This window comes from Lissotriton vulgaris, chromosome 12 (genome assembly GCF_964263255.1).
Source record: "Lissotriton vulgaris chromosome 12, aLisVul1.2, whole genome shotgun sequence".
NCBI lineage: Eukaryota > Metazoa > Chordata > Amphibia > Caudata > Salamandridae > Lissotriton > Lissotriton vulgaris.
Window position 1 is genome coordinate 501,707,523 of NC_141700.1, and position 17,014 is coordinate 501,724,536.

Here is a 17,014-nt window from a genome sequence, read left to right on the forward strand (position 1 = left end):
CACAGTCTGATGTCTCTCTAGTCTCTCTTATTCCAATTTCCTTCACCGTCTCAACCAATTACCTTCAATTTTCATTTATGTGGTAACTAATTGGGTTGTGAAAATATAAAAGAGGACCGCTTACGCTGGAACCTGTAGACCTGGTTAGTGCAACCTTACAATTTGTTCTCAGGACATGGGCAACAGAGTCCATGCAATTGAGGCCACAGCGCAAGAGCTGCCTAACTGCATTTTGGTAATCTTGAACCATTTGTGAACTGAGAAGCACAAAGGTCCTCGGTAGCACCAGCAGAACCTCACATGCCATCTTTTAAAATGTGTCCAATATCGAGCCAGCAGATAAGAAGAATTTGAAGAGCACAGTGCTAACCTACGACAAGTGAAGAGTTTCTTACCTACTGCATCAATGCATTTGCACTTCCTATCCAGAGGAGTAGAGAGAAAATAATTTAGGTTAAAGTGGGGGCTTGCACCACACAGCTCTCTGGCAAAGGGTGCTGTGTAAGACCTTTGCATGCCAGGTGCTGGTCTAGTGTTTTGGCCTGGAATGCGAACAGACAGTCGAAAAAAGCTTAAGCCAGGCTGTCAAAATATAGTTGAAACCTTGCTGTTAGGCGAGAGGGACTGAGAACTAGAAGGCCCAGTATTTCTTCAAGTAGATTGGCTTCAGTCTCCTCAGCTGGGGAACCCTCGCCTACTGACTATAGCAAAGGATGCACTATCCTCCGTAGGGGGGCTTGTGTTATCAAGGCTCAAATCAGGCTACTGGCATTCTGTAATACAAGTAAAGACCACCATCAGTGCACTGTGGGTGGAGCAAATTATCCTGCCTCTTCATTCTCATCATTCTGTTGAACTACATCAGGATTGTGAATAGCATCAGAATCATCTCAAAGAAACTGACACTAAGGCAGTAATGCCACAGGGAAGTTATCTGCGACACAGAACTATACTTCAGTGATTGTGTAGTCTAACACTCGGGTGAACAGTCTGTGACTTGGGGTCCAAATCTGGTTCTGGGGCAGAGGGGTTAAAGACCGACATCGATGGAGCCAGTGGTAGCCACAATGGAACAACATCCAGAAGAGGCACGCCATAATGAATCAGAGTAAAGTTTAAGACTTGCAGCATTGCTTCCCGGATTACACCGTGGAATTCAGACAATTCTGCTCCAGATTCAGAATGGAATAAGAAGAGGATGATGAACCGTGAGTTGGGTTCTGTAACTGCCAAATACGCGACCATCTACTGAGAAACTGAGCATCTGGACATCAAAGAGTGTCACTCATGTATCTTGTGCTTCTTCTTCAATTTTTCCTTTGACTTCAAACTACAAGAAACGGTCAGCTAAGATTGGAATGAGCCTCATATTTTGCCTTCTGCAATGTAGAGTTTGATCTCCCAGTCCATGATCGATTTCAGGTACATCAGTGATTATTTGATGTAGGATATAGAGTTGTGTTTGTCCTACAGACAAAAACACTGACTCAATGTGTGACCGATGACCATTTCCAAAAAAGTGCAGCACAATTTGAAGCCTATAATATTTGGTGGTGAAATTCCTGCGACACTGACACATTAGAATGATGGCTTGAAAAACTTTGTAAAATAAATATTGTAATTAGGCAGAAGCAGAGTTCTAATTCCCAATCAAAGAGCAAGGGGAAAAAACGACATCAGCTTGCAGGGGTGACACCTATATTAAGTTTGTTTTAGTCCTATCCAGTGTACAGGAGATATTGCAAGAGTTTTTCTGCATCCAATCTGAGAGATTGGTGAGGAATCTGCAAGTAGAAGTATTTATCAAATGTAAGCTTTGATAACAATAGCACAATGCTGAATAGGCAAACTCTCCCCTTGTAGAATTCACCTTTCAGTCACTTTAGTCATTGTTAATTAACAGCACTGCAATCAAATCTTATTGCCAACGCTGTAATAGGGGAGTAAACCCTTAACACTCCCTTAGTTAATGTTCATTTATGATTTATCCACCAGAAACCAGAACAAACAGCTCGACTACTGCCTTCAAAAGAGAAGTACAAATGCCCCTGATGAATACATTCTGTCAGGAGCGGCCCTACAGTCACTCAGCTTGTCTATTTGTATGTTGATCTACCTCTGGTCCCCCAATCTACCAGTACAATGGTAAACTGTATTTATATCTGCATTTGGATTGCTTCCTACATATGCCTTCTTGCTTTTTCTCATGTATATATGATCTGGTCACTATATGTACAGCGCTCTGATACCCCGACATGTCACGTTCGCACTATATAAAACTCTGTAAATAAATAAATGTAGCTGTCTTCGCCCACATATGTAAATGTTACATTGCCATTACATTTCCTTTCATGGTATGGCCTCTAGCCTTCAATTAGCGTTGTCTCACAAACATGCCATGGTCAAATATTCCTTTTTGATTGCACAAAATGTTCTGCAACATGATCTCAGGAATATTGTTTGTAATTTCAAGTAACAGCCATTAGATACAACGCTTACTAAGCCAACACTAGCTTCTTGAGTACCAACCTCAACAGCAATCAGATGGTGTTCCTAGAGGGAGAAAAGAGGTTTCAGACAAATAGGCTTGCAAAGTACTCACTGCGCTATGTCCCTTGACAACAATGAAGCCTTCTTTGATATCCGTGACCTCCACAGGCCAGGTACTGTGGCTATTCCGTACAATGTCTAGGTCCCAAACCTCAGCCTGAAAAAGTAGCAAAAGTATCCAAATTAAATCAATTACATTTATTCTGAGTTAGTCAATCTCATCATGTGGCCAACGTTGTCGTGCCCTCAAGCTGCAAACATTAAGTATTTTTGCTCCATCCCAAAAGAGGAGTTTTTTAATAAATTTGGTCTACATTTTATAAAAACAATACGAACAATTGCATGATACAACGTGTAAAAATAGCATTGTAGACAATAACAGAAACACTAGGACGAGTATTACACGTTAACCCAACTCTAAAGCTCATTGATGGGTTGGACTGCATAAAAATACAAACTTGTAATGCAATCAATATAAACGCAATTACTTTGAGACAGTCTCCCTGTGTTTTAAGATTAGACAAAGGTTTAAGGCTCAAACGTCAGGGTTCATCAATTCTAAACCAACCTGTGCAATGAGTTGGGAAATAAAAATCTCTGTGTATTGATGGGGAAATTCAGTCCATCATGATGTAATAAATTGATTTCAGCTCTCTCTTGCACACCCTATTTCCTCTGTCAATACCAGAGTTTTTCCACTATTACCCAGTAATGTCAGGATGCCCCACTGAAACATCATGTAAATATGCCTTGCTTAAGGGGACAAACTGAGCACCATGTAGGGATTAATTACAGGGTCATCAATTTCATGGGTCTACAGTTCAAAAATAAGTTGATTCTGTAGCAGAGCAATGTCTGCACACTGTCCAAATCAAACGTTTACGTACTGCAATTCTGAATTGCAACCAGGTTATTGTTTAGTCAGATCCAGTGACCCAAGATGTAATCAAGCTCTTCTAGCTTTTGAACTTCCAAATGAACAGCATGCAGCTCAGTCTTTATTAACTAGTGAGGAGCTGCACAAAATACACAATACATTTAGCTTAAATATCTGCCCAAAAAACCAAGAACCCAGAGATACATCTAGCCCTATGGTTTCAAGACTGAACAAGTGAGACCTAGTGCCTTTCTCCAAACTGGAGTTCCAGTTGTGTCTAGGTTGTACTTAAAACATGGAATCAGGCTTCGATACCATAGATATGGTCGTCCGTACCTTTTCTAAATAGGCCTTTGCATAAGCAAACCTAGAGTAGCCTTCAAAACACAGATTATATTTGAATATAAAACTATTGAATATAATTGGTTATATCTTCTTTTAAAAAACGTTAGACTCAAGATAAGCTTATCAAAGGTGATACCCAATATTGATAGGTGTATTTATTAATAATGATGCAGTTGATTAAAACCTTTACATGATAAAAAAACACATTGCAAATATAAAAAACAGATAAAAGACTGATGGGTCAGCAAAAAACACAAGCATGTGTAAAAATAACAGAGTACTTTCAAAAACGTCCTGGTATTAGGATTCATAGACAAGCTGACGAGGGTCAAGAGTGCTTTCCAGTGTTGCTCTTAGAAGCTAACAGATTTCAGTTTCCTGCACTCAAATGCCAATGGTGTCTGATGGAGGCAAAGAAGAGTATCTTTGTTTTATCCAAGTTGACCTTAATGCTGGTTGCTTTCGGCTGATGGTAAAAGTTGGCATAAAACATCAAGCTTATTTGCTGGTCAAAGAGTTTTGGAAAAAATCTTAAACATCAGAGGGAACGAGAGAGTGCGAGAGAGCCCGAGAGAGAGCGAGCGAGCGAGAGAGTCTGAGGAAACCCTTATAAATTAACTGGTTACCACATTGCAAAAACACTGCACAGCACACACTCCTTCCAGAAAGGAAACTTGCCATTTTCCTTTTTGGAAGGAGTGCGTACTGTGCAGTGTTTCTGCAACGTGGTAATCAGTGAATATATAAATATATATTGCCCTGTGATACCAACATTTTACATGATACCTCAAGTCCATAAAGACAGTGTAAGACCACTGGGTAGGCCCATACATGGAGCCCAGGACAGCTTCTTTGAAAACACATTGAAGTATATTGACTATTTTTGAAATCCTATGGTGAGTTCATTACTCTCATACATAAGGGATACTTGAGACTTTTTAAAGCATATCTATAATGTTGAGTGGGAGACAAATAAGTTACTTTTAACCCTTGATGTCTCCTCTTTATATACTAGTAAACATCATAAGGATGGCTTAAGAGCAGTACAGCACAAGTTACTACTTGTGTAACAATATATCTGTAAGAGACATTAGTTAGTGATAGATTCCTTACCTTAGAATATCTCCAGGCGTCAGACTGGATCTGGAAAGTTTTTGCTTAGCAGTACCTCTGTTTGTCAGAAGGTGGCATCCTGCGGCTCCGCGTCCGTCACTGGCGTCGCAAGCGCCGAGATGACGTCACGGAGAGTACTTAGGCGGCACCCATGTGCGCTGAAATCAGTTCTGTACATGACTTTCCGCGCAAGGAACGCAGAGCCATGCAAGATACTGACCATTGGGGCATAAAACTAGGGCCCTAAAAGGGATGACCTTAACCCTAGTAATCAGTTCACAGAATGGGGAGGATGGGAGGGGCGGTAAGGAATCGATCACTAACTAATGTCTCTTACAGATGTAGTAACTTGTGCAGCTGAAAGAGACACGTTAGTGATAGATTCCTTACCTTAGAATAGATAACCCAGCAATACCAACCCCGGTGATGGGTCTGCGAACAAGATTACACCAGAACGTCAAAGAGGACAGAACGGCCAAAGAAGACGTCTCTCCGGACTTGACTGCCAGGAAGTAATGCTTGGTAAACGCGTGCAGCGAGGCCCATGTAGCTGCCTGACAAATGTCCTGCAAGGGAACGCCACGACCAAAGGCAGTAGTGGCTGCAGTTGCCCTGGTCGAATAGGCACCCATCCCCACAGGAGGTTCCTTCTTAGCCAAGGAGTAACTGCCTCATCTTTGCTGTGAGCAGACGCTCCCCTGGCTCCCTGCTGCTCGAACTGCTTTGTGGTATCGTTATTCTGCGCTTGAAATTCCTGCTCACACATTCACAACGCGATCATTGCACAGATCTGCGCTTGAGATCTGGCTCCTTACTTTCAGCGCGTTATTTTGCATTGTGACGATTCGCTTTTAATGTGCCTCATTTTGCCTGCAGAGTTAAACTGAAATTGCTGCGCTTTTATTCTGAGTGTACCTTCATTGCTCTCTTGTGTGGCGCTATATTGGTAGTGCTTGGCGCTTTGCTGCTCGTGCTTTTCCACACGCCGCCATTTGGTTGTTGTTGTTTTCCCCTGCAAGGCCGTCCTCCAGAGCCCGCCCCGCCTCCCAGCTGAGCCCCCCTCCCACTGATTACTTATAGCGCTCCCGTCCCCGGAAGCGCTGTGACTGCCTCATCTTTGCTGTGAGCAGACGCTCCCCTGGCTCCCTGCTGCTCGAACTGCTTTGTGGTATCGTTATTCTGCGCTTGAAATTCCTGCTCACACATTCACAACGCGATCATTGCACAGATCTGCGCTTGAGATCTGGCTCCTTACTTTCAGCGCGTTATTTTGCATTGTGACGATTCGCTTTTAATGTGCCTCATTTTGCCTGCAGAGTTAAACTGAAATTGCTGCGCTTTTATTCTGAGTGTACCTTCATTGCTCTCTTGTGTGGCGCTATATTGGTAGTGCTTGGCGCTTTGCTGCTCGTGCTTTTCCACACGCCGCCATTTGTTTGTTGTTGTTTTCCCCTGCAAGGCCGTCCTCCAGAGCCCGCCCGCCTCCCAGCTGAGCCCCCCTCGCCCATCCCCCTCCACCTATTTATGCCAGATGCACCCACGCGCAGCGTCTACGCGCAGCGACCGCGCCCAATCCGCGCTGAAGGTGCGCCAAAGGTAAGCCCGTCTACGCCTGTCCGCGCCTGGACCGCGCCCAGCGCCAGAGCCCCTGGTCCCCGTCATGTCCACCCCTCCCGCATTACTTACGATGCCACCACCCTCCAAGCCCTAAACCCTGGCCGCCCCCCCAACTGCGTCCAAGCCGCTCCTGGACACACCCATGGATCCTTCTCCTGCTACTCCTGCAAGTTCGACGGCACCAAGACCAACTCCTCATCTACGAACACACAACAGATATCCGACCCCAACCACCTACAATGCATCCTGCTCAACACCCGCTCGGTCCACAGGCACGCCATTGACCTCTGGAATCTACTAGACACCATCTCTCCGGACGTCGCCTTCCTAACAGAAACATGGATGAACGCCTCATCAGCCCCAGATATCACCATTGCCATCCCGGAAGGCTATAACTCCATCCGCATCTCAACCAGCTCAGACATCAATCTCGCCAACACCGAACACCTTCACTTCCAGATCCACATCGACCCCAAGACCACACTCAGAGGCACCCTCCTTTACAGGCCGCCAGGACCTCGCGCACAATTCAGTGAAGACATCACGGACTTCATCACTCCACACGCGCTCCCCTCCGAGGATTACATCCTTCTGGGTGACCTCAATTTTCACCTTGAAAATAACAACGACCGCAACACCACCACCCTTTTGGACAACCTCGCCAACCTCGGACTTAAACAACTTGTCACTACCCCCACCCACATCGCAGGTCACACACTCGACCCTATCTTCACCTCCAGCAAACATGTCTCCTTCAGCCACTCCACAGCTCTCCTTTGGACTGACCACAGCTGCGTTCACTTTACCTACAACAAGCCCACATCCAACAACCACCCCCAACCCACTCTGCAAAGGAACTGGAACAAAATCACCATCGACCAGATCGCCTCATCGCTTCTTCTAAACCGACCAGCCCACTCTTCAATCCCGGGCCAAGCAGCCACCAACCTCACCCAATGGTTATCCATCAGCGCCGACATCCTAGCACCACTGAAAAAACAACAAACCAAACTAGGCAGCAAGAAGGCCTCCTGGTTCAACGATGATCTTAAGAAATCCAAGAAACTCTGTCGCTCCCTTGAGAAGACCTGGAAAAAAGACCCAACCACCAGCACCAAGGACGCCTTCAAAAACGCCACCCGCATACACCACCGACTGATCCGGAATGCCAAGAAAACCGCCTTCAAGGACCGACTAGATAACAACGCCCACAACAGCAAGGAATTATTCAACATCGTCAAGGAATTCACCAACCCCTCAGCCAACTCCAACGACATCACCCCCTCTCAAGCCCTCTGCGATTCCCTAGCCTCATTCTTCCACAACAAAATTGCTGACATCCACAACAGCTTCGACAACCGACCCGATGACCAACCCACCCAACCCCCTGCAGGACCCCCACCCCCCCTGAACATCCTCAATGACTGGAAGCCAATCTCCACTGAGACTCGACTCCTCACAGTCCGGCTTCAGAGCCAAGCACAGCACTGAAACCGCCCTCATCGCAGCAACAGACGACATTCGAACTCTACTGGACAATGGAGACACAGTCGCCCTCATCCTCCTCGACCTCTCCGCAGCCTTCGACACGGTCTGTCATAGCACCCTTTTACAACGCCTCAGAAACATCGGAATCCAAGGAAGAGCACTGGAATGGATCACCTCGTTCCTCACCGGAAGAACCCAGAGAGTCCGCCTACCACCATTCAAGTCAGAGGCCACTGAAGTCATCTGCGGCGTACCACAAGGATCTTCACTCAGCCCCACCCTCTTCAACGTATACATGAGCCCCCTCGCGGCCATCGCACGCCAACATAACCTCAACATCATCTCCTACGCTGATGACACTCAACTGATCCTCTCACTCACCAAAGACCCTAACACCGCCAAAACCAACCTGCATGAAGGAATGAAAGAAGTAGCCGAATGGATGAAGCACAGCCGTCTGATACTGAACTCAGACAAAACAGAAGTCCTCATCCTAGGCACCTCCCCCTCCGCCTGGGATGACTCTTGGTGGCCAGAGGCCCTTGGAAAAGCACCCATCCGACGGACCACGCACGGAACCTGGGCGTCATCCTGGATTCCTCACTCTCGATGAACAGACAAGTCAACGCCGTCTCTTCATCTTGCTTCAACATTCATCGCATGCTCAAAAAAACATTTCGTTGGATCCCACCGAAACTAGAAAAACAGTCACCCACGCTCTGGTCACGAGCCGTCTGGACTACGGAAACACCCTCTACGCCGGTACCACCGCAAAACTCCAGAAAAAACTCAAACGCATCCAGAACGCTTCAGCCAGGCTAATACTAGACATCCCGCGTAAAGATCACATCTCTGGACACCTGAAAAACCTCCACTGGCTCCCCGTCAATAAAAGGATTACTTTCCGGCTCCTAACCCACGCACACAAAGCGCTCTACGAAATCGGACCCGAATGCCTCAACACAAGACTGTCCTTCTACACCCCCACCCGCCAGCTACGATCCGCCAACCAAGCCCTTGCCACTGTACCTCGCATCAACAAATCCACCATGGGAGGTAGATCCTTCTCCTACCTGGCAGCTAAAACCTGGAACTCACTTCCCACTCACCTTCGCCTTACTCAGAACCACCTAGCATTCAGAAAGCAACTTAAAACGTGGATATTTGACAAGTAATTCCCCTCCCTTCTCCCCACCCTTCTCCAAGCGCCTTGAGACCCTTTGGGTATGTAGCGCGCTATATAAATTTATTGACTTGACTTGACTTGACATGCTTTGATGCACAGAACGACCCACCGGGAGATGGTCCGCTTGTGCACACGTAGCCAATAAAGAGCTGGTCATCCACCCGGAACTGTTGTGTACGCTGCAGATAGAATGCAAGTGCCAGTTTTGGGTCCAGACGGTGTAGCCTCTCCTCTTCCCTCGAGGGATGCGGAGGCGGAAAGAAGGTGGGCAAAGTGATGGTCTGCCCGATGTAGAAGGGCGTGAATATATTTGGCAGGAAAGAAGGACGGGTCCTTAAAACCACCTTGTCCGGAAGAACAGAAAGGAAAGGAGGTTTAGAAGAAAGAGCCTGGAGCTCACTCACCCCTTTGGCAGAGGTGATAGCTACCAGGAAAGCCGTCTTAAGAGTGAGAAGACGTAAAGGACAGTTATGAAGGGGCTCGAAGGAAGCGCACATCAGAAAAGGCAAGACAAGATTTAAGTCCCACTGAGGCATTGTGAAAGGCACAGGATGAAACGTATGCGTAATGCCTTTAAGGAAATGGTTCACAACAGGGACTTAAAAAGAGAAGGTTGGTCTGGAAGCCGTAGAAAGGCGGAAATGGCCGAAAGATAACCTTTGATAGTGCCCAGAGCAGAGCCCGGTTGGGCCAAAGATAGAAGGAAGAGAAGGACCTCAGAAAGAGGGGCAGAAAGGGGATCCACAGCTTTTGCTGTGCACCATGCCACAAACTTGTTTCACCTGCAGGTGTATACCGTTTTAGTAGAGGGACACCTGGCTGCCAAACTGACATCACAGACATCGGGAGGAAGATCGACAAGCGTCAACTTTCGCCACTCAATCTCCACGCACGGAGGTGGAGGCTGGACAGGTTCGGGTGGAGGACTGTCCCCTGCTGCTGCGACAGAAGATCCTCTCGAAGAGGCAGTCGGATCGGGGGAACGATCGCCATGCTGAGTAGCTCGGGATACCAGTATCTTCATGCCCAATCTGGAGCCATGAGTATGACTTGGGCCCGGTCGTGCCGGATCTTCTTCAGCAGTCTGGGCAGAAGTGGTATAGGCGGAAAGGCGTACGACAGACCGCAGCTCCACTTGCGCCGAAAAGCATCGCCGAGCGAGTGCCGCCTTGGGCATTCCAACGCGCAGAATTGATGACATTGCGCATTCTCTTCGGTGGCGAATAGAACTAACCAAGGCTCTCCCCACTGCGGAAAGACACCTTGCGCCACATCCGAGTTCAGACGCCATTCATGATCTATCAAGCACCGGCGGCTGAGTTTGTCCGCCCTGGCGTTCAGAGAACGTGCCAGGTGTTGAACCACCAAGTTAATGCCTTGCTGTTCCAGCCATGTCCAGAGGCGCAGAGCCTCCTGACATAGGGTTCAGGACCCCACCCGCCCTGTTTGTTGCAATACCACATTGCGGTGGTGTTGTCCGTGAACACCTGCATTACACTTCCCCGGACAGAGGGAAAAAATGCCTTAAGTGCAAGTCGGATCACCCGCAGCTCCAAAAGGTTGATATGAGCCGGGACTCCACAGGAGACCAGAGCCTCTGATCTCTGCCTCTCCCAAGTGGCCACCCCATCCCAGGGGGGACGCATCTGTCACCACTGTGTGCTTCGGTTGGGGAAGGGAGAGGTATTTGCCACTGACCCAATCTCGATTCGTGAGCCACCACTGCAAATGTTGAGCAGTGCCCTCCGAGATCTGGACATGATCGGACAGGTTGCCCTGATGCTGCGCCCACTGGAACTTCAGGTCCAACTGCAGAGCCTGCATATGCCACCTGGCATGCGTCACCAGCAGGATGCAGGAGGCAATCAGGCCCAGGAGCCGAAGGGTAATACTGACTGAAACCCAGGACAGAGGCCGAAAGATCGGAATCATAGCCTGAATATCCTGGACTCGCTGCTCGGGAGGATAAACCCGAAACACCGTTGAAACGCTCCGATCAAAGGGAGCTTCTGAGAGGGACTTAGGTGCGACTTTGGCACGTTGATGAAGAACCCCAGCAACTGCAGGAGGTCGGCCATAGTCTGAAGGTGGTTGACGACTGCCTCGGGTGAGCCCGCCTTCAACAACCAGTCGTCGCAGTAGGGGGAAGACGGACACCGCCAACCTGCGCAGTTGAGCAGCGACCACCGCCATCACCTTCGTGAACACCCGAGGGGCGCTGGTAAGGCCGAAGGGGAGCACACCAAACTGAAAATGCTCCTGGCCTACAGTGAACCGCAGGTATTGCTGGTAGGCCGGCAGGACGGGAATGTGAAAATAAGCGTCCTACAAGTCCAACGCCACCATCCAGTCTCCAGGGTGGAGGGCAACCAGGACCTGAGTCAGAATTTTGAATTCCTCCTTCCGGAGGAAGCAATTGACGTCCCGGAGGTCCAAGATGGGGTGCAGGCCCCCCTCATCCTTCTTGGGGACCAGAAAGTGGTGGTAATAACAACCACTCCCTACTTCCAGCCCAGGAACGCACTCGATGGCTGTAGGAGAGTAGGGTCTGCTATCCTATGGTCACCCAAATTGTTGCTTTTTGCTTCACTGGTTTTCGACTTAATGTGGCTGTGGGCCTGCTAATCAGACCCACAGCCTGCTGTTCTCTCTCTAAATTCACAGACATGTACTATAAGTACATAAAAGGTTTGGTACTGGACACCTTGTCAGCCCCTATACAGTGCACCATAGGTGCCAAGGGCATAGGTGCATCCAAGGCCTACCAGGGGCTGCAGCATAGCTTTTGCCAGCCCTGGCTGGTTCTTAAATTGACACAACTGGCTGATCACTCAGCTGGGCCAAGGGGGTGTAATCACTCCTTGCTTAGATATAGTATACCTATATCTAAACCTATATCTGGACACATATAAACCTATAAATCACTCCTATGGCAGGCCTTATCAATTCTGGAGGCAGAGTGCTTGGTTTTATGTGAGATGGTGCTCTAGCATGAGCTGAGCCTGTCTGCAGCTGTCGGGACCAACTCCCTTAGCTGTTCCGGGATAATGCCATACCATATACTGTTAAGTGCATTATAATCCATCGCGGTTATGTGCTAACTTTGGTTTGGCTTTATCAAAACATGTCGTGTAAGGTGTCATACGATTTGGAATACTATCCCCTCGACAATCCTGTCGACGGGGATAGCATCCCACCCTTCTAGAGGGAGAAGACATGTTACTTTACTAAAACGCGGTTAATCCTAACCAGAGCCCCAGCATCACAAAATGGATGCTGCTGCCACAGCCACAAGTCTGACCTGATGCTGCTGACCGAAACTTGGCAGAGGAGGCCTGGACAAAGGGTTTCCTTTCGCTGGGAGGTGCTACACCACCCCAGACAGGAGATAGTGTATTGGGGCAGGGAGGGCTGAAAGAAACTAGACAGTGCCTGGGGCGCACAAGGCTTCCCCTTGCATAATCCGGTCAAACCGGTTCTGGGGCACACCAGCCCCAGTCCCAGCGCGACCCTGGACAAAGGGAAAGGGGTGTAACCACCCCCTTCCTGGGTCCCACCCATAGGAGGGACTTAGCAGGTAATCCAGCCCACTAGATTGGTATAAGAATGGGAGCAGTGCCAACGCACTCAGATTATCCGGACTGAAACTTATGAAACGAAACTCTGGACCCTTCGACATCCTACTCAACGTAGAAGACTGAAGAATTTCTTTTGTGGTCAAGGAGTGACCACCCTGTGCAAATAAGCACCATCCAGCACCTCGACGTTTGCTTTGTTGCAGTTCCCGCCGGAACTCGAGCGACACAGATCGACAAGACCCAGCGTGCCTGCCTTCTACAGCCCGATCCACAGTCCCTGCAGAGCTGAAACCCGTGGAGGCGACCTGAAGCGTGGGGCCGGCCATCTTGGAAAGACCACGAGGCGCTGACCGTGCAGCTCCAGAGACTCCCTCGAAGCTGTGCATTGGGGTTTGAGAAGCCCCAGCCCTGAGCCACTCTTGCACCGAAGCTCACCCCTCTACACTCACCGAGTGCTGCGTGTGGCCCTTCTGCATCTTTTGGCTCAACGCGTTGGTCCGGTCGCTTGCTAGTTGGCTAGCGGCCCCAGTACCGACGAACCTTTGAATTTGATCTGCCAGTCCGGGTGCCCTGGACTGGCCCTCGCTCCCCTGAAAAGGAGCACCCGCTCTGACCTTCCTGGTCCGAGTAAGAAGCGATCTTCGATTCCTGCGTGGGTGCGCTTGCAAGGGTTTGTTTGCTCCAATCCGAAAGCCGACAGCGAGAGCCTGCGTGGGACAGCTCGTGATACACTCCTGGACATCCTCGGTGCCCCAGAGTCCACGTGGCAGCGGAGACAAGCTTCTCGACAACCACCCGATTGCACCCGACATTGCCTGGTTCCTTCCTGGTTCCACCCTGGTCACTGCTGAGTGACCCAGACTCTGTCCCCTCTGCTTTCAGGTACTCTTCATCTTCGATCCACCCTTGGATCGCACCTGACACTTCTCTTCTGGCCGCCTGCAGCATCTTCATCTCCAGGCTCCATAGATCTACACGACGAAAGCCGACACTACTTTGCCCTGTGCACCCGCTTCCTGTGGGTGAGGTAACTCATGAACGCCAGTGCTCCTGTACTGGTATACACCTCTAGTGTCTGCGTCTGAAGTTTTGTCCTTCTAGGTCAGTCGGAAGACTCTTAAAACAGTAACTCGATAACTTTTACGCACCATTGACTTTGCATTGGTTCATGTGTGTGCTTTAAGCGCTGCACCCGAATCCCGCGGGCTTTTCCCGACTTCAGTAATGCTAGTCCCGATTGCTCCCAGCGATTCCCCAGGCCCTAGGCCTGACCACTGTTCGATTAGTGATACTTCTACCACTTTTTTAATTTATGGTTTGAGTGGCCCCTGGGCCTCATCCATACTTGTGCAACTTTTATATGTTTAACTGTGCTTTTGTTTAAACGCTTGTGCCCCTAGACTCATAAAGAGTATAGAGGATTATTCTAGTAATAAATTCATATATTTTTATAATATATAACTTGTGTGGTGTCCTTTCATTTGATATTACAGGATTGTGATTGGTAAAACAGCTTGCTTAACACGACCTCTTGAGTTAAGCCTTTAAGGCTGCTTAGTCAATGCTACCCTTAGGATAGCTTGTCTAGACACCATAAGGGATTGTTTGGACTGATACAAGGTGCCCCCAGAATTGGAGACATCATATATCAGGCAAACTTCTCACAATGGGCCCCCCTTGGCCGAGAGGGCCGTGGCTTCCTGTTGGAGAAGAACAAATGATCCCCCACAAGCGGGGGCACCGAGGCAGTATGGCTGGAGGGGAGGACTGAAAGGGAAGGGAATAACGCTTGCGGATTATTTGCATCACCCACTTGTCCGACATAATGTCGCACCAGTGGGGGAGGTGGCGGCGGATCCTGCGCCACAAAGCTCGGACTAGGAAGGTTTGGAGGTAGGAGCAGCTGGCCACGAAAGGAACGAAAACCAGGAGTTCTTTGCAGAAATACCCAAGGACTTGGCCATGGGCCGTTACTCCTTAAAACGCTCCAAAGCAGTGTCAGCCTTGTCGTCAAAAAGGTGAGTGCCATCAAAGGACATATCCATGAGCAAGCTCTGGACATCAAGCGAGAACCCAGTTGACCGCAACCAGGCGTGGCATCGCAACGCCACCGTTGTAGAAATCGCCCTGCCCAGTGAGTCTGCGGTGTCCAAACCATACCGAAAGGCGAACTTAGCCGCATCCCTTCCTTCAGCAATCGCCTGAGAAAGGACAGCCTGGACCTCCCAAGGACACCGAGGCAACAAGTGAGTAACGGTATCCCACACTGCATTGGAGTAGCGGCCCAACAAGCAAGCAGTATTCACCGACCGCAGCCCTAGACTGGCCGAAGAGAACAATCGCTTGCCAAACTGTTCCAGTTTCTCAGAGTCCTTGTCCGGCGGAGCCGAGGGAAAAGGCACTCTGCGACATCGAGACCTGGATGACCAGACTCTCAGGCGTGGGATGGGTGGTCAGAAAGGCTGGGTCGCAAGGCGCGGGGCGTTGGCGCCTGGCGAAGTTTTTATCCGCGACCAAGTGCCCAAGAGGACACCAGTGAGGGCGTCATTGAATGTAACTAACGGCTCAGACTAAGTTGAAGCAGTCTGGAGCACCTCAGTAAGGAGGTTGGTTTTGAGGGCCACTGTGGGGAGGGGAGGTCGAGATTGAGGGCCTCCGCTACCCGACGGAGCACCATTGTGTAGGAAGCACCCTCCTCCATTTTAAGCAGAGGAGAGGCAAACCCTGGGTCAGAGGAGACATCGAGGTCGCCTGCGTCCTCCAGGTCGTCCATCCAATCTTGCTCAGAGTCACATTGCTGGACAAGAGGGTCCTCGGACCCTTCCAGTCATCGTCCGCCACTGGCGTAGAGGGGGACGGTCGCAGCGACAGACGGAGAAGGGACGAATAGCGTCGAGAACGACACCGGGCCGGCGCCGCCTCACAATGCGGATCCCAGGCCGGAACAAAATGGTCCTGGAACCGGGGTAGGGGTGGGATTAACGGCACCCAGTGCGGCACCTCTTGGCGCCGCGGCCAGCGCCAAGTGAGCAGGATCCTGTGGCGCCGGAGCCGGTCCAACAGGATCGGGACACGGGACAGCAGGGCCCGAAGGCGCGCCGGCGGGAGCCCGAGGCCTGAAAAGGCGGTCCATGGCAGCAAGAAACTCTTCACCTGTACGGGAGTCGCTGACTGACCCGGGTATGGCGGGTAGGCCGCGGGACTCCCAGGCTCCAGAGGAGACGCAGGGGTGGAGCCCGAACACGCTTCCTCGACTTCTTTTTATGGTGTCGCTTACCGGAATCCGAAGGCGAAGACTTGGAGCCCGAGGAGCGACGGCTCCGGTCTTGCAAGCGGTCCCGGGAACGGGCCCTAGATGCAGAGCGGCGACGCGACGAATGCCGAACCTCCAGCAATTTCCGGCGCCACACCCGCAAGGCCTTAGGGGCCATGGCCGGACAGGCCCGGGAGTCGTGGTCTGTCTCCTGGCAGTAGAGGCACACATCGTGGGGGTCCGCCACCGACATATTACAGCGGCATGCCCCACAAGACTTAAAGCCGGGCATCCCTACGTGCACCAGAAGAAAAAGGGGGAAGACAAAAAGTCTCAAAGAGTAGTCAAAAAGTGACTATGGTACGTGCGCAATCCGAATCTGCGCTTGCTGGCACGGAAAAAGAAAGAACTGACGTCAGCGCGCATGGGTGGCGCCTAAGTACTCTCCGTGACGTCATCTTGGCGCTTGTGACGACAGTGATGGACGCGGAGCCGCAAGACGCCACCTGCTGACGCGCAGAGGTACTGCTAAGCAAAAACCTTTAATTTTGGAAACCAATTCTACCAACAACAGAGAGGGACTGCTATAGGGGGCGTGGCTAGGTGCCGATGTGAGGGGAAGCGGACTCCGGAGCTCCGTTTGTGGTTATCCCCCAAAAACAGTGATCCAGGCTATAGACTGAGGCCCGGCACCTCCATCCCGGTTGCGGAACAGCTGGAGATTAAACTGGGCTGCAGGTGGCAACTTTTGGTGGCTCCGCAGCGTTGAAATCTGTTATATCCCCCGACTGAGCAATGCATGCAGGGTCCCAAGATGTCGACTGTGGACTCCAGAGGCAGCCTCTGACATCGGGAGAGGCAGGCTGTCTGAGCTGACTGCACCCGGAGACCAGACCTGCAGGAGTGCAGCGTAGGGCCCCCAAGCAGAAGAGCAACTGGAGCAGCGACCCTGGTGTTGGATTAGAGCGGCGCGGACACCCGATCCTGGCAGCTCTGCTCTTCTGACG

The 17,014-nt window shown here is 50.2% G+C and overlaps 1 protein-coding gene across 1 annotated transcript in view; it reads right to left on the reverse strand.

Annotated features, from left to right (window-relative positions):
* EDC4 (enhancer of mRNA decapping 4) overlaps positions 1-17,014 on the reverse strand; it is an 841,744-nt gene that overhangs the window by 640,706 nt on the left and 184,024 nt on the right. Inside the window, exon 7 of the mRNA XM_086945254.1 lies at positions 2,603-2,707. Within this exon, the coding sequence (XP_086801380.1) occupies positions 2,603-2,707 (105 nt within the window). The remainder of the gene's footprint in view (positions 1-2,602; positions 2,708-17,014) is intronic.